Source organism: Vespa mandarinia, chromosome 2, assembly GCF_050613455.1.
Source record: "Vespa mandarinia isolate Hongniang chromosome 2, ASM5061345v1, whole genome shotgun sequence".
Lineage (NCBI taxonomy): Eukaryota > Metazoa > Arthropoda > Insecta > Hymenoptera > Vespidae > Vespa > Vespa mandarinia.
The window spans coordinates 697,747-720,314 of record NC_140811.1 but is presented as its reverse complement, the minus strand read 5'-3'; the positions used below and the strand labels follow the sequence as shown (position 1 = coordinate 720,314).

The 22,568-nt window shown below is 32.4% G+C and overlaps 2 protein-coding genes across 13 annotated transcripts; one reads left to right on the top strand and one right to left on the bottom strand.

Moving 5' to 3' along the window:
- Window positions 1–5: 5 nt before the first annotated feature.
- Window positions 6–3,343, bottom strand: AGBE (1,4-alpha-glucan-branching enzyme). The gene is made up of 10 exons (XM_035887801.2): window positions 3,105–3,343; window positions 2,837–3,006; window positions 2,497–2,744; window positions 2,214–2,423; window positions 1,824–2,131; window positions 1,546–1,746; window positions 1,024–1,376; window positions 585–769; window positions 233–521; window positions 6–158 (listed from the first exon to the last, which is right to left on the bottom strand). The coding sequence occupies exons 1-10, from the start codon at window positions 3,215–3,217 to the stop codon at window positions 151–153; spliced, it is 2,085 nt and encodes a 694-aa protein (XP_035743694.1). The 5' UTR covers window positions 3,218–3,343; the 3' UTR covers window positions 6–150.
- A 230-nt stretch (window positions 3,344–3,573) lies between these two features.
- Window positions 3,574–13,361, top strand: MED14 (mediator complex subunit 14). Of its 12 annotated transcripts, none has more exons than XM_035887797.2 (26): window positions 3,574–3,649; window positions 4,852–4,922; window positions 5,046–5,238; window positions 5,360–5,492; window positions 5,620–5,793; window positions 5,875–6,000; window positions 6,101–6,280; window positions 6,372–6,565; window positions 6,673–6,790; window positions 6,869–7,010; window positions 7,076–7,280; window positions 7,377–7,536; window positions 7,612–7,819; window positions 8,567–8,775; window positions 8,906–9,152; window positions 9,350–9,493; window positions 9,624–9,767; window positions 9,933–10,105; window positions 10,186–10,380; window positions 10,461–10,718; window positions 10,802–11,048; window positions 11,145–11,515; window positions 11,616–11,774; window positions 11,864–12,133; window positions 12,263–12,526; window positions 12,624–13,361. In XM_035887797.2, the coding sequence occupies exons 3-26, from the start codon at window positions 5,090–5,092 to the stop codon at window positions 12,786–12,788; spliced, it is 4,635 nt and encodes a 1,544-aa protein (XP_035743690.1). In that variant the 5' UTR covers window positions 3,574–3,649; window positions 4,852–4,922; window positions 5,046–5,089; the 3' UTR covers window positions 12,789–13,361. The 12 variants fall into 12 exon arrangements, with proteins under 12 accessions (XP_035743690.1, XP_035743688.1, XP_035743689.1 ...); XM_035887795.2 differs by having other exon boundaries at window positions 3,580–3,707; XM_035887796.2 differs by having other exon boundaries at window positions 3,580–3,707; window positions 4,852–4,926.
- Window positions 13,362–22,568: the final 9,207 nt, after the last annotated feature.

Below are 22,568 nucleotides of genomic sequence, written 5' to 3'. Positions count from 1 at the left end.
CCCATAAAATATAATATAAATTACAGAATATTATTTTATAAAATAATATTGCGTAATAAAAGATAATGTTTTATAAAAATACAATTTTATGTTAACTACAGTATTGAAATTTACAGGATTATAGTATATGTTACATAGTTTCTTCATATATCAGGTTTCTAAAAATAAATTACGAATATTAATAATGTAGTATTTTATATATATTTGTTTGATAAGTTATCATTATACGTACCATGAGCATATACTATAGCTGTACGACAAGGAATATATACCATCATTCTATATGGCAAGCCAGAATATGGTTCAGGATTTGTAAAATGTTTAGTATTATTATCAACTCGATTTTCACCTCCATATTGTGTATTGTCACTGCATAATACAATTTTATGTGCTCCTTGCTGTCTCACTCCTATCGTATAATCAGCAAAAGACTTTGTGGGGTGAAAATTGAAAACAAATGTAAGTCCAGCACGATCAAAAACTATCAATTTATCATCTTCGTGCTTCCAACTAACATATCCCTGAAATCATTGCAAATATTTATTATTTTTTGAACTGTTGAACAAAATTTTTATAAAACATACAGGATTAGCATGTAACCATCCATATTTTTCTTCTAAATTATTCACATCACGATCCCAATTATTCATAAACTTGTATTTCAATAATTCGTCATCTACCAAATTCCATTGTCTTCTTGCATAATGATAACTATCTGCATTGCCAGCTCGAGGAAAATCTAGCCATTCTGGATGTCCAAATTCATTTCCTATGTGCAAATGAATTCATTTTTAAATATTAAATGAAATTATTAATTGTATTTACACATTTCAATTAAATTAAATTAAAACTTTTTATTATTTTATTAAAAAAAAAATTAATTGTGATTTCTTATGATATATATATATATATATATGCTATAATAAGAATAAAGATGAAAAATGAAAATGTAAATTATATCACGCACGACCTACTTTTTAAAGATAATTATACGAAGTAAATACTTATCAAAAGAACTCTCACCCATGAAATTTAGATAAGCTTCTCCACCCAAAGAATGCGTGATAAGCATGATCATGTTATGAAGAGCTATACCACGATTAATAATATTACTTGATGGACTCAGTGAACTCATATGTGTATACATTTCTTTATCCATGAGCCAAAATGCTATTGTTTTATCACCTACAAGAGCTTGATCATGAGATTCACAATATGCAACTGTTTTTTCCATCCATCTGCGGTTACTTAATGTCCAACATATGTCACCCACATTCCAATCTTCATCTTTGGTTTCTTTTAATAATTTAATCCATTTGTCAGGTATAGCCATTCCTAGTCGATAATCAAATCCAACACCACCTTCAGCGACTGGTCTTAAAAATTATATATATATATCTTAAGAAAATACATATCTTTAATACATTATTATAATCATGGTTATAAATAAACTTTCTTTATCATTTAATTTCATTAGTTTCCTATGTTTATATGAAGAACATACAATAATATTATGTAAATATCCAATATTATTTGATTTAATACCTGCATATACCTGGCATCCCACTAACATCTTCAGCTATTGTAGCAATTTCAGAATATAAATCATGTAACATATGATTAGCTAGCATCAAATAAACCACACCCTCGACATCAACATTTAAGCTATAATATTCATCATAATGGCCACTGAAACCTTGCCCAAAACCTCTTGAGTGATACAGCATTGATGTAACTCCATCGAATCTGTTTTAATTATAAATCATAAATATTTTACATCATGTGACTAACATATATAATGAAATAAAGTTAATTTTTCTAACCTGAATCCATCAAAGCCATATTCGCTTATGTACCAACGTAAATTAGAAAGTAAAAAGCGTAGTACTTCATATTCTGCATAATTAAATAATCTACTATCCCAAAGTGGATGTTGTCCACGACTACCAGTATGAAAGAAACAACTATCCGTACCATCAAACATGTTTAACCCATCTAAAGTATTTTTTGAAGCATGCGAATGCACCATATCTAATAATACATAAAGACCATGAGCATGAGCTTCATCTACCAATTCTTTTAATTCCTCTGGTGTACCATATCGAGATGAAACGGCATAAAATGAAGTTACCTAATTAATTTTAATGCAAGAAGTTTCATAGGAATATTCATATAAATATTTAAATTAAATAAAGAAAAAGATATATAGCTACTTGATATCCAAAGCTGGCATAATAAGCATGTTCCATAATAGCCATTAATTGTATAGCATTATAGCCTTGTTTTACTATACGTGGAATTATCTTTTTAGCAAATTCAAGATATGTACCAATTCGTAATTCCTGGGTAGCAATACCAACGTGACATTCATATATTCTAAGACTTTCAGGTTTCTTTGGTTTCGGGTGTTTAAATTTGTAAACCTATAAGAAAAGTGTAATATATATAAATACAATATATATTAATTACAATATATATTCTATCTGTAAATCTAACTTTTTCAGGACTGGGATGCCAAATACGTTGTTTAAATGTTGTGCCTTCATTTTTATCTGGTGGTTGATTTACATATGTGGCCCAGGGACTAAGTCTTTCCAATAATTCATTATTATGATCCTTAACGATAATCTTAACTTCAGAAAGATGTTGTAATGGAGAGCTTCCATCTGGATTTGGAGGTAAATGTAATTCCCATTTCCCATACTCCAGTTTCTTGTATGGCGTTTTAGTTTTATCCCAACCATCTTTAAAAAGAAAAAGAAAATTGATGCTAATTAAGGATAGTATAGATAAAAGATATACATACATACATATATATATAAGTAAAATTTCTTACTAAAATCTCCTGTTAAAAATAATTCTTGAGCTCCAGGTGCCCATTCTCTTGCTGTTACACTATTATCCTTATTAACGTGTATTCCGTATATGTTGTATGCCGTTGAAAAGTTATTTAAATTACCATCTCCTGCTTCTATTTTTTCTATATAATCTTTAAATAAAGCATATCTAAAAATAATGAAAGAACGTATATTTCAATATAAAATAAAGAAGATAAAAGCAAGTGAAAAGATCTGTTAAGAATACGATTAAACTTATAAAGATACCTTCGGCGTATATCCTTTTCATAAGGTTTCAAATATGGATCTCTTTCTAATAAACTTTTTAATTCTGGAACCTCTACTTGCAGAGGATCCATACTTGACCATTTTCCTCCCATTTTAAGAAATTCATACGACAGACACAATTCACTCAAATTAAAATACCCTCACAGAACCCGCGCGTCAGCGGGCGTGAATGACGTGCCAAGGTGAACCCGGAGTGCTCACACATCTAATATATAAGCTGTTTATAAGAAACCAATAAGAAAACGCGATTACAGTGACACCTCGTTAATATTTCTATAACTTGTCTTCATTAATTGAGTCATTCACGAAGCGTTGATATGACAAAAGATATTTGAAAAAACCGCTGTAATAATTGTTCCCTATTGGTCGTTATAAATATGTTGACACTAACGCCCTCCCCTAGTAATCGTGAGTAACATTTAACATAATTAACATGAATCAACCCATCGCACTTTTCTTTCAGTTGCTTTAAGTATTTGATTGAAGTTGACTGAAATCAGTTTTCGATGTGTCGCTTAGCTAATGTAACTATATAAGAGAAAGTTATGTCCTTTGGCGAGAAGTTAATGGGTTGTTCGGAAAGTAATTTCGTTTTTTTTTTGTGAAAATGAAAGACAATTTTCGTATAATGAACAAATATTTTATTAAATTATATATTAAAAATTCTCGTCTAATATCTTTTAGCATCTTTCTGGTAGTAACATGATTCCACGCTCATAAAATTTTTGGTCTTTGTTGGGGAAAAAACTGATCGAGGTGGTTCTTGACCTCCTCATTTAAAGTGAAGGTTTTACCGTCTAAAAAATTTTGCAGTGATCGAAATAATAATCCAAAGGTGCCAGATTTGGAGAATATGGTGGGTGTGGCATTTTATTCCATTCAAGCTGTAAAAGTTTTTGGCGAGAGACTAAACTTGTATGAGGTCTCGCATTATCCTGGTGGAACACTACACCTTTTCTTTTGATTAATTCTGGCCGTTTCTGTTGAAGTGCAACATTCAGTTTGTCCAGCTGATGACAGTAGACTTCCGAATTAATTGTGTTATCCGGTAAAATCTCAAAAAAAAAAAAACGATTCCTTTAAAATCCCACCAAACAGACAGCATCACCTTTTTTTTTGATGGATATTGGCTTTGGAAAAAGCCAATATATAATTTAATAAAATATTTGTTCATTATACGGAAATTGTCTTTCATTTTCACAAAAAAAAAACGAAATTACTTTCCGAACAACTCAATAGATTATTTTTTTTTTTTTTTTTTTTTTTTTTTTACATAATGATTTACATATTGTTGATTTGAAAAGACTATAAAATGAAATGTTCTATTTTATTTAGACTTTTTTTTATGAAAGTGTTGAAAAATATTTTAATTTATGAAGTTATTATCATATATATATATATACATTTTTTTTTTTACTTAATGATTTGATCATTATAAAAATTACAAAATATATCGCATAAATTGTTGATAATTTGGAAGGATATATGGATTCTCATTAAGTTTTTTTCAAATGTTATTTTTTTCATTTAAAAAAAGTAACCTGTAGTTAATTCGTTTTCGATAAAATAACCTTCAAATTTTAACCTATTGAATTTAATTTTACTTCTTATAAAAGATATATATAAAATGAAAGATTGAATTATTTTAATATGATATATTTTTCACAGTGATTGCATTGAATATAACTTTATTAATTCAACTAACGTTTCTGGTCTAATGATACAGAAAGTGCCTGGAAAATTGCAGCTTTATGATCCAAAGTTATACATCCATGATCACATTTAAAAATACATTCAGTATGTATGTAAAATGTATATAATAAAAAGTTCAATATTATAAAAGTAACAAATATTGTTAAACGATATAAATTGTTTTATAATACGATTATTAAGTATTAAATATTTGTATTATTTTGCAAGATCGGAAGAGGATACATCCTATTGTTTAAAATAAAAAAATAAAAATGGCACCTGTACCATTAGAAGGACATCAAACGCCAGTAACAAATAATATACCACAAGAGGGTAATCGTGGTGGTTCTATTTCTCTTGGCTTGCTCATAGATTTCATTATACAACGTACTTATCATGAACTTACTGTACTAGCAGAATTGTAAGTCTATATCTTTTATTTATACATTTAAAGATTATTGAAGAATATTTTACTTCTTTAACATTAGAAATTTAAATACATAAATAAGGTATAAATGATAATAAGTAACTTATTTCTTTAGATTACCTCGCAAAACTGATATGGAACGTAAAATTGAAATTTATAATTTTTCTGCTAGAACGAGACAATTATATGTTCGTTTATTGGCATTAGTAAAATGGGCCAACAGTGCATCTAAAGTCGATAAATCAGCAGTAAGTACATATATTTATATATATGTATATATATATATATATATATATATATATATATATATATATACTGTATTGATTTTTTTTTTTTACTCGAATAATATAAATATAATTTTTTCATATGTTGCAGCACATTATGGCATTTTTAGACAAACAATCATTACTTTTTGTTGATACTGCTGACATGTTGGCAAGAATGGCACGAAAGACACTCGTCCATGCAAGATTACCTAATTTTCATATTCCTGCAGCAGTAGAGGTCCTTACTACAGGCACATATGGTCGTTTACCAGCTTGTATCAGAGTATGCAGATAATATATAATAATCTACAAAAATACGAATTATAACGAATAATCTATTATTTAAAAAATGTTATTTATACAGGAAAGAATAGTACCGCCTGATCCTATTACTCCAGCAGAAAAAAGAAGTACATTACAAAGATTAAATCAAGTAATACAACATAGACTAGTTACTGGAAATTTACTTCCACAAATGCGTAATTTGAAGGTATGTTTATAAAATAATTTATAATGGAGGAATATCATTTTTTATTTTACATTGTTGCTTCTTGATCTATTCTTTTTTTCCCCCCCTTTCGTTTTTATAGATCGAAGCTGGTAGAGTAACATTTTTAGTCGAACAAGAATTTTCAGTTTCGCTTACTGTTATGGGAGATGGTCCAGCAGTACCATGGAGATTATTGGAATTGGAGATTTTAGTTTCTGATAGAGAAACGGGAGATGGAAAAGCATTAGTACATCCCTTACAAACGCGTTATGTTCATCAGGTAAATAAATATAATATCATATTATGTACACAATTAATGTATTATGTGTTTTTTTTCTTCCTTTTTTTTTTTTTTTTTTTTTTTATGAAAGGTCGTGCAATCTAGATTAGCAGAAAGCTCTAATCCATTGTCTGAAGTATACCATATTCTTCATTATTTTTGTCAATCGTTACAATTGGAAGTACTTTATTCACAAACATTAAGATTAATTCGTGATAGATTAGATGAACATATACATGTAGATGAATATACACCTGGAAAATGTTTATCTATATCATATTGGAGGTATGTACTTGAGATAAAAAGATTGTATCGTCTTTAATCTTTTTTATAGTGCAATTCTCTTTATGATTATTATTAATATATATATATATATATATAATAAATTTCAGAGAATTAACTAGTAAAGATCCTAGATCAGAACTTGGATATAGATTAACTGTACAAGTTGATCAACATGATCCTGCAAGACCTCTTGCTGTAGTACATGTACCATCATTAGGTAGCAAGGTTGGAATTAAACAATTATTTCTTATTGTACAAATTATTATAATTGCTTTATTTTATGTATTCTTTATGATTAATTAGGAAAGTGAAATAGCAGATAGGGCTATAAGATCAGATCAATTATCAATGGAGTGTTTACTTGTGCATACTATTTATATACGAACAAGAAGTCGCCTTTCTGAATTAAAACAAGAGTTGCAAGCAATATTGAAAGATGTTGAATGTAAGTATATACGGAGGGGGAAAAAATACTGATTTTTTTTTCACATAAATAATGCTTCATTATAGGTACATTAGCAGGATCTCCAGCTATTTTATCAGTTCCAGTATTACAGCCGTGTTTAAGAGCAGAGCTTCTCTTAGTTACAGTAGATACTCATACAGGGATGCTTCAATGTCATGTACCACAATATGATGCTCCTTTAGTGCCTGAATTAACTGCTGCATTGAATGGTGATCATTCTAGACTTACTACACTTATATCAGAATTAAGGTAAAGTTTTATGGATTATTCTGTTAATATTAATTAATATCATATTTCTTCAAAAGAAAGTATCAAGTTTATATATTACAAACTTTGCTATCATAGATTTTGGATTACACAAAGAAGATGTGAAAAAACATTACAACATTTACCTGCCACATCTTATGAACGTTTACCAGTTTTACATCATCCAGAACATCCAATGTCAAAAATTAGTAGACATCGCATGTTTGTTCAATTACATAGGCATCCGTCAGTTATTTTGGTATATACGAAATATCATCTTTAATAGCATAATTTAAAGCAACAGGAATATTTAATGTTTATTATTTTATTTTAGATTGTGGCATTCAAGGAAAAAGAAAATTCTCCATGTGAAATTGAATGTTCATTTTATCTTGCAGTAGTAAAACATAGTTCCATTGAAGATGATCCACACGATGATAGTATAGAAGCAGAAATTCCTAAGATGTATTTAAAAGTTCAAACCCTTATTGAATTTGACACATTTGTGATTACTCATGGACCATTCACTAGCGTTGATAGTGGTAAGTATATATACGTAAATATAAATAATCAGAAGTATGTGTTATCAGTTAATTATATATAGTAGGCATGTCGAAATATTGACATCTGTTATATTATTGTAAGTTGCTATGTATGTACAATTCTTTTTTTTTTTTTTTTATTTTTTTTTTTTATTTTTACGTTAATATACAAAATCTATGTGTATTATCTAACATATAAAGTTATGCATGACTTAGTAATATGAAACTTTTCAAAGTCAATAATTTATTGACTGTAGAAAGAATATGAATTTCTAATATTTGTTATTGCCAGAAGTACAGGTACGTTAATAATATTAGAAAAAAAAAAGTATTATTTAATAGATACTTGTCACAATTAAAATAAATTTATTGTTTCATATCTTTCATTTATGTAATATGGCTGTTGTTTTGCTTTGTCATTCATTTTATCTTTGCATTAGTATTGTAAAATGTAAGCAACCAGCATCAGTGTCAGACTAGAAGATACAAATTATAACAGTTCATTGGGTCCTGTTATTTTCAACATATATTTCTATGTATACAAGTAAGCTTTATCATTGGAAGTTTTATCTTTAACAAAAATTTCTGTGTTATTAATTACTTCCTAAATAATGACTAATATGTCCCAAATTTCTTACTAATCGTTTAATTGTTTACGTGTTGTAACTACAAGTATTAACATCTGGCAACAATGAATGTGATGTTGGCATCTTACTACTTTGGGGGATTAATGGGAGGATTTTTTAGGGAGTAATGATCAAGATGGGGGGTACATTACAGAAGCGATGGAGCCAATGAGCAACAAGCGCAGAAGCACGGGAACTGGGGGAAGAACAGATGCAGTGGGTATAGCACAGAACAGAAGATCAAAACATCCAGCATATTTTATTCCTGAATTGGCCCACGTTGTAGCTTTGTGCGATGAAAGGATACCATTTGTAACTTTGGCTCAAGAGGTAAAATAAAATATTTTATAATTTATTGTTTAATCAAGGAGTAACTAAAATAAATAATGTATATAGATTACATTCATATATTGTATTATTTCAATATTAAATTATTATTATTAAATAAATATTTTTACAGCTTAGTAGACGGGATATAGCACATCAAGGGCTTCAAGTAGAAGCAAATGCTACAGCTTTAGTACTGAAACTTGTACAGTTACTTCCTCCATCACCAAATATTGCAACAAGCAGTGCGTGGTATTCTCTTTTAAAAAGACTTCTTAGTGTTTCTATCAGAGTTCATGGAAAAGGGATAGGAAAGTCATGGATGGCTGAATTTGTTTTTTACAGTAGTCCTCTTACTAGTAACCATACTAAGGAACAAGGTATTCTTTATTACAATATATAAAGTTAAGAAATATAATTATTTTTAATTAATTAATTAATTAATTAAATTAATTAATTAATTTTTCTCTATAAAATTTGAATATTTTATGCAGATAATTATCTTTGATAATATATATATATATATATATATATATATATATATATATATATATATATATAATTATTTATATTTAAGGTTTACGTAGACCAGTATATTTTTCATATGATATGTTAACGGCGGATAATGTGTCACGCACAGTAGATTCATTATTGAATGATTGGGCACAAATTGTTCATTTGTATTCAATAGTTCAGGATTTAGCTGAATATTTTAAAATCGGTAAGTTATGTGAAATAACATTTCTGTGTGAAAATGATATTTATTGATAACAATTGTTTTCTTTCTTTTTTTCTTTTTTTTTTCTTTTTTTTTCTTTTATTTTTTTTCTTTTTTTTTTTTTTTTCTCTAGAAAAATATAATTTACGAAATCTGGTCACAGTTAAATCATATAGTTATAGCAAACTAATCCTTGCGTATGGTCCTAATCGGGGAGCAACTGTAACTGTATATTGGAATACTGATGATAAAGCATTTAAATTAATATTTGGGAAAAGTAAGTAAGGTTATTAATAATGAATTCTAATTTCAATTATTCGGTTTTATTTATTATTATTTTTAATTATACAATTTTAATATACAATTATAATTATACAATATTAAATAAATGGATTACTTAATATATGATCAACGTTTAATTTTAATTATTCATATGTTGCAGGTCCAACAAATACAGTTGCCAATGCACATTCTATCATGAAGGAACAACTTGAAGCACATTTGAATAGGCATAGAAATTTAGCTCAATTAATTATTATACTTCATGAGACTATACAGCCACTTACATCAATTAGCAAATTACCAACTATTCCTCAACTTTGTGTATATAATTCCGTAAGTCTTATAATATTAGGTATTATTTTACTATTGTACAATTTTATTAAGATGTTTTTCTTTTTTTTTTTTTTTTACAGAGGCCACAAGTACCAGTACAAACATTTACGATAATGCCACAGTGTGTAACATTGGTGAGAATAGCATACCAAGGATTGTATTGTTTGGAATTAAGAATGAGAGGAAATGGGCTTGTTAGTTTACGTGATGGTGCATATAGTTGTTTTGATAGAAGTTATATTGTTAATGAATTTACACCTATGCAAGGTCTTAAGGTAATAGATTTAATATGGATATAAATATTTTTTTTAGATTTTATTAATTAATTACATTATTATTATTATTATTTTTATAGGCATTTCTTTCCAAGTACGTGGATGAGAGCGCTCTTTTTAGAAGAAGATCACAATCAGAAGATGATAATCCACCATCGCCAGTTACTATGGATAGCGATGGCGGAGGAAGTGGAGTTGGTTTTTTAAGTCATCATAGAAGCGGTCCACAATCTCCAGCCCAACAACGAGATGGTTTAAGATTTCATCCACCATTAACTCCACCATCTGGTAGTAATCCACATACTCCTGCTAGTCCACATACTGCGAATATATCACAGGTATTTTTTTCAATTGGAATACCAGTAAATGGCTGTTTATATTTTTATTGATATAATAAACTAATAAAGTGAAATAATTTTAGGCCAGTCAACATCAAAGTTTTGGTAGCAGTCCTGCAACTTCATTTAATTTAGCATCACCGCCTTCGCTACCCCCTAATACACCAAATATGTTACCACACCCATCACCTGGTTCAAGTCTTGTTGCTAACAGTCCTTTAAATCCAATGCATGTATCAAGTCCTGTTGGACTTATGCCAACATCTTCTCCAGGGCCTTGCAATAATGTACAAGTAGGACATTCGCCTGCAGGATCGTTTATGCAAACAGGTACAAATGTTCAAATAAATATATGCTAAATTAATATATATATACATACGTATATTATGAATGTTTTAAAATTAAAACTTCATTTGTTGACATTAGGCCATATTGATGGTAGTCCATTTCCTTCTTCACAAAGTATGGCCTCTCCTGCTGCTTCAAATTGGCCAGGATCTCCAAGTGTTCCACGACCTTCTCCAGTTAGACCTGGTCAAAGTCCTGGTCATGCAGCCTTACATAGTCCTCAAGCAACGGATCACAAAAGTGGCAGTCATATATCTAGAGTATTACCTCAAAGATCATGGGCCGGAGCTGTACCAACTCTTCTCACTCATGAAGCATTAGAACTACTTTCTTGTCCTTCTTCTCATCCTTCTGGATTACCTGGGCCAGATTTATCGCCGCTAGAAAGATTTCTGGGTTGTATCTATATGAGGCGACAATTAACGCGTTTTATTCAAAAAGACGAATGTGTAAGAATAACATTAACATATTTTCATAACTTGTATAATTCTGATTTATAATTTAAAAAATAAGATATGAAAAATTAAATACGTCCTATCATAATTTCAGTTAACTAGCATCAACATCACAGAACCAGGCGTTGTACACTTTAAAGTGGAAAGTTTACAATGTAGAGTTGGATTAAATCCACAACATCTTCAATCTCTTCATATAAAAGTACAACCGCTTTCGGAACACAAAGATCAATGGACTTCCGAGGAATTACAAGTAAGATTAATAAATTATATAACTTCTTCTTCTTTTTTTTTTTTTAATGATAAATTTAATTAATTCTTCTTATGGACAATTTTCTATAGATTATAGAAAAATTTTTCGATACTCGCGTTGCTGTTCCACCTTATAAACCAAATACAATATCTGGCTTTGGGAAGATGCTTAACGTTCCTTTCAACGTTTTGAAAGATTTTGTTCAAATAATGAAATTAGAACTTGTACCTGGTCTTGCACAACAGCAACAATTAAAATGGTCTGTACAATGGTGTTTACGTATTCCACCATCTGCAACACCAATTGTGCCAACTGGTATGGCAGCTGTACTTGTGTGCAGAAACAAAATTCTATTTTTTGTAAGGATATTTTTCTACTAATTTTATAATTATGTAATATAATTATATATTATATAATTATATTAACACTATATATTCTATCTTCAATTGTTAAGAGACCTATATAATTAAGACATTTTTTAATTCCAGTTACAAATAACAAGAATAGGTATACCATATCAAGGAGAAACACCATCCCTTGTACTACCACTTGTATATGATGTTAGTACTAATTTAACTCAATTAGCAGAGAAAAGAGATCCTAGTCCTGCTTCTGCAACTGCAGCAGCGTCGTTACAATTAAAAAGATTTGCTGAGTATGGTGCAAATCAATCAGAGTGCTCCTTGTTTCCAGCTGTAAGAGATCTTTTAACAAATTTGACGCTTCCTTCTGAACCTCCAGTAATATCACAGGTATGCATTATTATAAAATAATAATAATTATCCTTAATAACATTCTTAATATGTTTATTTAAGATTCTATTAACATTTCATTTATATTATTTTACAGGTTGTTGCATCTCCAGCTGGAAGTCAAGTAACTGCAACTCAACAAATACAAAGTCCAGCTATGCAGTTACATTCTCCAATGGCTGGAACACAAGGACCACCGCAAGGACCATATGGCATTCAAGGTATGCCACCGATGGGAATGATGAGCGGACCTTCGCAATAGGATTTACTATACTCTCCTAACCTCGCTTGTTTATCCAAGTCTACATCTTGGATAAATTAAAAATATGTTCACGTCGTCGATTATTAATTATTCTCTTACAAAAAGTATTTCATTATTTAAGAGAGAGACATCAATCTATTTAAGCTGCCAAGATCAAACATTGCTGGAGAGTTTTAGGAGAGCCAATTCATTTATAAAAGTTAAAAAAGAAAAAAAAAGAAAAGAAAAGAAAATTGACCGTTAATCAGACATACTTAATATTCTGTTAAATGTTGGAAATAGTACATCTTATGTCACTCATTGTCCTTTCACAAAAATGTATGTATACATACACACACCTACACACACATTTAAATGGTGGAGAATAATTTAAATTATTGACATGACATCAATTATATAATAAATGTATAAAGTATTGTATCATATAAGTGCATTATTATAATGTATACTTATTAATTAATAAGAAAACAGTAATTATATATATATATAAAAATGATTGTTAGGAAAGATATGTTTATATTAATAACTGTTATATTTTATGTAACAATACTATTTCTAAAAATTAGACCAATGCAAGTGTCTTAAAATACAAATTAATTATAATAATATGCATTTTTTGTATGTTTTACTCACGCTATAGAAAAGTGTAGATATGCGAGTAAATAATACGAGGTGTTTGTAAATAAAAGACACTAAATATTAGAAAGATTCTAATGAGAGTTGTTATTCTTTTATATTTATTTTACTTATTTATTTACAACTTACCCAGAAACACTCATAATACATGAAAATAAATAAATAAATTTAAAGGATGAAACAAAGGGTCGATGAAAGGTTGCTGCACTCTAAAATAACGATGGCTCTACTCTATAGTGACAGTGACCCTACTTTAATATTCAAATAGAACGAAGTCCACGGTAGTAACTTTTAATTAACGTCCGCGATACTACCGTGAGTGTTATAATAATGGTAATCTAATTTAAAAATTTACACACCCTGGATTAATATGAGTTAACCGAAAATTCTAGATTCCAACGCTAACTTGAAGAGAATTAGTCCCTAGACTATGTAGATGAATATATCCCTTATATGTCCCTTGAGGATCCATACAGAAGATAAAGAGAATATGAAAAGGAGAAAGATACAGCAGCTTTACACAATGCTGAGACAGCAACCCGCGCAAAGGCCCCGCACCTATGGGTCCTATCGATGGGACCTATCCGAAACTTATAGATAATAATTAATAATAATAAATAAGAATAAATAGGAATGACTATAAAAATAAAATCTATAGAAAAGTTGTAGGTCCGTTTCTTTAAAAACTTATTTTAGAATTTTATTATACTTAATCACTTATTTATAGAAGTATTATTAGCAAACTAAAATGTAAGTACTGTAACGTATAGATAGAATGAAAAATTTGGAAAAGTCAAATATGCAGCCATTCGCTCGGTAGTACTTGCGTTATAAGACTTTGCAAGTATTAACGACCCAGGTCTCACCACGTGGAGGTTGCTGCATGTGGAGACCCACGGGCTAACGGTGACTCTACACTAAAATCCGCGTTCCGCGATACCGATCCGCCATACCTTTCCGCTTCAATGCACTGGCTTCTTAACTAACAGGGTATGCGTAGCTTTAGCTACTGCACACCTCTTACAGATAGCTCCACCATTTGCACCGTCCGCTTCAGACATAACGAATTATTAAGCACATCCGAATTCGTGCTATCCGAATTTCGAACAAACAAAGCGCACTCCTTAGAAATACTAATCACGTCGCGACACTCACGTGTGTGTTATAATTACGTAGATTCTACTGTTAAGCCGAAATTCGCGAAGTACCCCCATCGAAATTTTGAAGAAATCAAACGAAGTCCACGGTAGGACCTTTAATCGCGCCCGGACACCCACGCGAGTGTTAGAAAAACGTGACTCTACTCTAAATTCGCGTTTTCGATACGAACAATCAAACGAAGTTTAATCGCGCCCGAGAACACCCACGCCTGTGCCCGCCGACACGCGCGTCAGTGTTCTTCCTATCCTTCCCGTATTCGCGCATTGAAATCGATGATGAATCCAGCCATGGCGACGAATCATCCGGCGGCAGATGAAACTATCCCTCGATGATCTATCCTGAAAAAAAAGAAGCTAAGGAGAAGATAAGAGGAAGCAAACAAATATATAAAATAAAATATAATATATACACGGATTATAAATAGAAAATGTATATAATAAAAAATAAATAAAATAGAAAATAAACATATATAAATAAATAAGAAAGCTAGAGAAAGAAACAAAAAAGAGCAGCTTTGCACGATGCTGAAACGACAGACAACACCATTCTATGAATCCTACCTAAGACCTATAAATCATAATTAATAAGAATATATTAAAAACATAATTAAAAACATAATTGAAAAATAAAAATATGAGATAGAAAAGAGAGCCGGAGAACGAAAAGAGTGCCGGAGAATGTAAAGAGAGCCGGAGAACGAAAAAGAGCCCCAGAAAGAGAAGAAAAGAGAAACAACTCCAAATGATGCTGAACAGCAACCCGCACAGAGGCCCTCACCCATGGGCCCCTCCCGTGGGTCCCACCCTAGATATATAAAGAATAATTAGTGAGAGTAAATAAGAATAAATAGAAATGACAATGGACATAAAATTGTGATAGATAAATTTCTTTGTCGTTCTGTAAGAAGTTATTGTACAATAAATTCTGTTATAATTCTTCTTTCGAAGTATTATTAACTATATAAGATGGAAATATGTTAAAGTTTAGTTGGAATTAGATTAAAACAATTATGGTAAAGTAATACAGTATGCAGCCATTTGCTCGATAATACTTGCGTTTTAAGATTTACAATTGGACTTTGCAAGTATTAACGACCCAGGTCTCACCACGTGGAGGTTGCTGCATGTGGAGACCCACGGGCTAACGGTGACTCTACTCTAAAATCCGCGTTCCGCGATACCGATCCGCCATACCTTTCCGCTTCAATGCACTGGCTTCTTAACTAACAGGGTATGCGTAGCTTTAGCTACTGCACACCTCTTACAGATAGCTCCACCATTTGCACCGTCCGCTTCAGACATAACGAATTATTAAGCACATCCGAATTCGTGCCATCCGAATTTCGAACAAACAAAGCGCACTCCTTAGAAATACTAATCACGTCGCGACACTCACGTGTGTGTTATAATTACGTAGATTCTACTGTTAAGCCGAAATTCGCGAAGTACCCCCATCGAAATTTTGAAGAAATCAAACGAAGTCCACGGTAGGACCTTTAATCGCGCCCGGACACCCACGCGAGTGTTAGAAAAACGTAGACTCTACTCTAAATTCGCGTTTTCGATACGAACAATCAAACGAAATTTAATCGCGCCCGAGAACACCCACGCCTGTGCCCGCCGACACGCGCGCCGGTGTTCTTCCTATCCTTCCCGTATTCGCGCGTTGAAATCGACGATGAATCCAGCGATGGCGACGAATCATCCGGCGGCAGATGAACCTATCCCTCGATGATCTATCCTGAAAAAGAAAAAGCTAAAGAGAAAATAAAAGAACAAAAAAAAGTATTAAACAGAAAATAATATATATATACATATATAAAATACAAATAGAAAATAAATATGTAAGAGACCTAGAAAAAGAAACGAAAAGAGAAGCAGCATGCACCATCCCATGGGTCCTACTTATAACTTATAAATTATAATTAATAAAAATAGATTAAAAACATAATTAAAAACATAATCAAGAAAATAATCAAAAACATAATTAGAAATATAATTAAAAACATAAACACATAATAAAATACATAATTAGAAAGGAAGAACATAAATAAATCTTAAGAATACATAATTAAAAGGAAATAACATATTAATAACATAATTGAAAACATAATTAAAAATGAGAAATAAGAGATAGAAACGAGAGCCAGAGAAAGAAAAGAGAGCCCCAGAAAGATAAGACGAGAGAAAGAGCCTTATATGATGCTGAACAGCAACCCGCACAGAGGCCCTCACCCATGGGCCCCTCCCATGGGTCCCACCCGAGATATATAAAGAATAATTAGTGAGAGTAAATAAGAATAAATAGAAATGACAATGGACATAAAATTGTGATAGATAAATTTCCTTGTCGTTCTGTAAGAAATTATTGTACAATAAATTCTGTTATATTTCTTCTTTCGAAGTATTATTAGTCATATAAGATGGAAATATGTTAATGTTCAGTTGGAATTAGTTTGAAAAGATATTAGAAAAGTAATACAATATGCAGCTATTCGTTCGGTAATACTTGCATTTAAAAATTTATAATTAAACTTTGCAAGTATTAACGATCCAGGTCTCACCACGTGGAGGTTGCTGCATGTGGAGACCCACGAGCTAACGGTGACTCTACTTTACTCTAAAATTCGCGCTCCGCGATACCGACCCTTATGCCTTCCGCTTCGGATATCTTGGGCATGGGACAAAGCTAACAGGAAGTATCTAGCCTTAGCTACAGGGACTCCGCTTACAGAAAGCTTAACCGTTCGACACCCTCCACCTCAGGCATAAGGATTATTAAGCACATCTGAATTCGTGCTTCCGAATTTCGAACAATCAAAGCGCATTAATCGCGTTCGCGACACTCACGTGTGTTATAATTACGTAGATTCTACTGTTCTATCTAAATTCGCGAAGTAATCTAATCGATATGTCGTAGAAATAAAACGAAGTCCCCGGTAGGACTTTTAATCGCGCAAACGAACTCTCACGTGAGTGTTAGAATAACGGTGACTCTAAGTTGAAATCCGAAGCGCACTCCGAATTTCAACACTAAAACGAAGTCCATGATAGGACTTTTAATCGCGCCCGGACACCCACGCAAGTGTTCGAAAAACGATGACTCTACTCTAAATAAACTAATCGAATATTCGAGCAAACAAAACGAAGTCCCCGGTAGGACTTTTAATCGCGCACGCGAGCACCCACGCGGGTGTTAGAATAACGGTGACTCTAAGTTGAAATCCAAAGTGACATATGCTAACCGGTATTTAGACTTTCCATGATATTTGTCGGGATTTCCGCCCCGCTACCAAACATTAGGATTGTCATAACATCAGCCAGCTATGTACAGCACTACAAGGTAAACCGTTCGCGCACCCCGAATTTCAACACTAAAACGAAGTCCATGATAAGACTTTTAATCACGCCCGGACACCCACGCAAGTGTTCGGAAAACGGTGACTCTACTCTAAAGAAACGCGTTCGCGTGGTAATCTAATCGAATATTCGAGCAAATATAAACGAAGTCCCCGGTAGGACTTTTATATCGCGCTCGCGTTCATTCACGTGAGTGTTAGAAAAACGGTGACTCTACTCTAAATTCGCGTTTTCGATTCGAACTATCAAACGAAGTTTAATCGCGCCCGCGAACACCCACGCCTGTGCTTGCCGACAAGCGTGCGAGTGTTCTCCTATCCTGCCCGTATTCGCGTAAAAATCGATGATGAATCGTGCCAAGCGATGACGCATTCGACCAGAGATGAACCTATACCTTGATGATCTATTCTGAAAAAGAAAAAAAGAAGATGAATAAAAGAAAGATAAGAAAATAGAAGTAGCTATGGACGCTGCTGAAACAACAGACCGCTTCCTCTCATGGGTCCTACCTAAAACCTGTAAATCATAATTAATAAGAATATATTAATAACAAAACCTAAAAACATAAAAACATATTTAAAAAGAAATAACATAAATAAATATTAAAAAACATAATTAAAAGGAAATAACATAATTAAATTCTGAAAAGACATAATAAAAAGAAATGACATATTAATAACATAATTAAAAACATAATTAAAGAAGAAAAATATGAATAATAAAAGAGAGCTGCTGAAAGATAAGAAAATAGAAGTAGCTCTGCATGCTGCTGAAACAACAGTCCGCTTCATCTCGTGGGTCCTACCTAATGCTTAAAAATTAAAATTAATTAGAATATATTAATAACAAACCTAAAAACATAAAAACATAATTAAAAAGAAATAACATAATAAATATCTGAAAAAATATAATAAAAAGAAATAACATATTAATAACATAATTAAAAACATAATTAAAGAAAAAAAATATGAGTAATAAAAGAGAGCTGCTGAAAGATAAGAAAATAAAAGTAGCTCTGCATGCTGCTGAAACAACAATCCGCTTCATCTAATGGTTCCTACCTAAAACCTGTAAATCATAATTAATAAGAATATATTAAAAACATAATTAAAACCATAAAAACATAATTAAAAAGAAGTAACATAATAATAATCTGAAAAGACATAATGAAAAGAAATAACATATTAATAACATAATTAGCAACATAATTAAATAAGAAAAATATTAGATAGAAAAGAAAGCTGCAGAAAGATAAGAAAATAGAAGCAGCTCTACACGATGCTAAGACAGCAACCCGCACAGAGGCCCACACCCATGTCCCCATCCCATGGGTCCCACCCGAGACTAATAAATCATAATTAATAATAGTAAATAAGAATGTAAAATATGAAATAGAAAAAAGAGCCCCAAAAAGAGAAGAAAAGAGAAGCAGATCTATAAGATGCTGAGAAAGCAACCCGCACAGAGGCCCACACCCATGTCCCCATCCCATGGGTCCCACCCGAAATACACAAAGGATAATTAATGAGAGTAAATAAGAATAAATAGAAATGACAGCGGACGTAAAAGAGAGATAGAAAAATTTCCTTTTCGTTTGTCTAAGAAATTATTGTACAATATATTCTTGATAAATTTCTTCTTTTGAAGTATTATTAACGACATAAAATGGAAAAATATTAATGTTCAATTGGAATTAGATTAAAAAGATATTGGAAAAGTAATACAATATGCAGCCATTCGCTCAGTAATACTTGCGTTAATGAATTTATAATTAGTATATGCAAGTAATACCGACCCAGGTCTCACTACGTGGAAGTTGCTGCATGTGGAGACCCACGGGCTAACGGTGACTCTACTCTAAAATCCGCGTTCCGCGATACCGATCCGCCATACCTTTCCGCTTCAATGCACTGGCTTCTTAACTAACAGGGTATGCGTAGCTTTAGCTACTGCACACCTCTTACAGATAGCTCCACCATTTGCACCGTCCGCTTCAGACATAACGGATTATTAAGCACATCTGAATTCGTGCTTTCCGAATTTCGAACAAACAAAGCGCACTCCTTAGAAATACTAATCGCGTCGCGACACCCACATGTGTGTTATAATTACGTAGATTCTACTGTTAAGCCGAAATTCGCGAAGTACCCCCATCGAAATTTTGAAGAAATCAAACGAAGCCCACGGTAGGACTTTTAATCGCGCCCGAACACCCACGCAAGTGTTAGAAAAACGGTGACTCTACTCTACTATTCGCGTTTTCGATTCGAACAATCAAACGAAGTTTAATCGCGCCCGAGAACACTAACGCCTGTGCCTGCCGACACGCGCGCTAATGTTCTTCCTATCCTTCCCGTATTCGCGCGTAGAAATCGATGATGAATCTCGTCATGCGACGACGAATCCGTCCGGTGATGAACATATCCCTCGATGATCTATCCTGGAAAAGAAAAAGCTAAACAGTAAATAAAAAAAACAAAAAAATACATAAAACAGAAAATAATATATATACATATATATAAAATACAAATAGAAAATATATATAAATAGATAAGAGACTTAGAAAAAGAAACGAAAAGAGAAGCAACATGCACCATCCTATCGATCCTACCTAAAGCAACTAAATCATAATTAATAGAATATCTTAAAAACATAATTAAGAACATAATCAAAAATATAATTAAAAATATAATTAAAAACACAATTAAACACATAATTAAAAACAAAATTAAAAGGAAATAACATATTAATAACACAATTGAAAACATAATTGAAAAAGGAAAATATAAGATAGAAATGAGAGCCGGAGAAAGAAAAGAGAGCCCCAAAAAGAGAAGAATAGAGAGCCCCAAAAAGATAAGACAAGAGAAACAGTTCTATATGATGCTGAGACAGCAGCCCGCACAGAAGCCCTCACCCACAGGCCCCTCCCATGGGTCCCACCCGAGATTTATAAAGAATAATTATTGATAATAAATAAGGAAAAATAGAAATGACAGCGGACATTAAAGTGTGATAGAGAAATTTCCTTTTCGTTTCTCTGAGTATTTTTGTAGAATAGATTTCTGCTATATTTCTTCTTTTGAAGTATTATAAGCTATATAAAATGAAAATATGTTAATGTTTAGTTGGAATTAGTTTGAATAGATATTGGAAAAGTAATTCAATATGCAGCTATTCGTTCGTTAATACTTGCATTTAAAAATTTACAATTAAACTTTGCAAGTATTAACGATCCAGGTCTCACCACGTGGAGGTTGCTGCATGTGGAGACCCACGAGCTAACGGTGACTCTACTTTACTCTAAAATTCGCGCTCCGCGATACCGACCCTTATGCCTTCCGCTTCGGATATCTTGGGCATGGGACAAAGCTAACAGGAAGTATCTAGCCTTAGCTACAGGGACTCCGCTTACAGAAAGCTTAACCGTTCGACACCCTCCGCCTCAGGCATAACGGATTATTAAGCACATCTGAATTCGTGCATCCGAATTTCGAACAATCAAAGCGCATTAATCGCGTTCGCGACACTCACGTGTGTTATAATTACGTAGATTCTACTGTTCTATCCAAATTCGCGAAGTAATCTAATCGAAATGTCGAAGAAATAAAACGAAGTCCCCGGTAGGACTTTCAATCGCGCACGCGAACACTTACGTGAGTGTTAGAATAACGGTGACTCTAAGTTGAAATCCGAAGCGCACTCCGAATTTCAACACTAAAACGAAGTCCATGATAGGACTTTTAATCGCGCCCGGACACCCACGCAAGTGTTCGAAAAACGATGACTCTACTCTAAATAAACTAATCGAATATTCGAGCAAACAAAACGAAGTCCCCGGTAGGACTTTTAATCGCGCACGCGAGCACCCACGCGGGTGTTAGAATAACGGTGACTCTAAGTTGAAATCCAAAGTGACATATGCTAACCGGTATTTAGACTTTCCATGATATTTGTCGGGATTTCCGCCCCGCTACCAAACATTAGGATTGTCATAACATCAGCCAGCTATGTACAGCACTACAAGGTAAACCGTTCGCGCACCCCGAATTTCAACACTAAAACGAAGTCCATGATAAGACTTTTAATCGCGCCCGGACACCCACGCAAGTGTTCGGAAAACGGTGACTCTACTCTAAAAAAACGCGTTCGCGTGGTAATCTAATCGAATATTCGAGCAAATATAAACGAAGTCCCCGGTAGGACTTTTAAGTCGCGTCCGCGTACATTCACGTGAGTTTTAGAAAAACGGTGACTCTACTCTAAATCCGCGTTTTCGATACGAGAAATCAAACGAGGTATAATCGCGCCCGAGAACACCCACGCTTGTGCACGCCGGCACGCACGCCAGTGTTCTTTCTATCCTACCCGTAACCGCGTAAAAATCAATGATGAATCGTGCCAGGCGATGACGCATTCGACGAACCTTGAATGATGAACCTTGATGATCTATTCTGAAAAAGAAAAAAAGAAAATGAATAAAAGAAAAATAAGAAAATAGAAGTAACTCTGCACGCTGCTAAAGCATCAGTCCGCTACATCTCATGGGTCCTACCTAATGCTTAAAAATTAAAATTAATTAGAATATATTAATAACAAACCTAAAAACATAAAAACATAATTA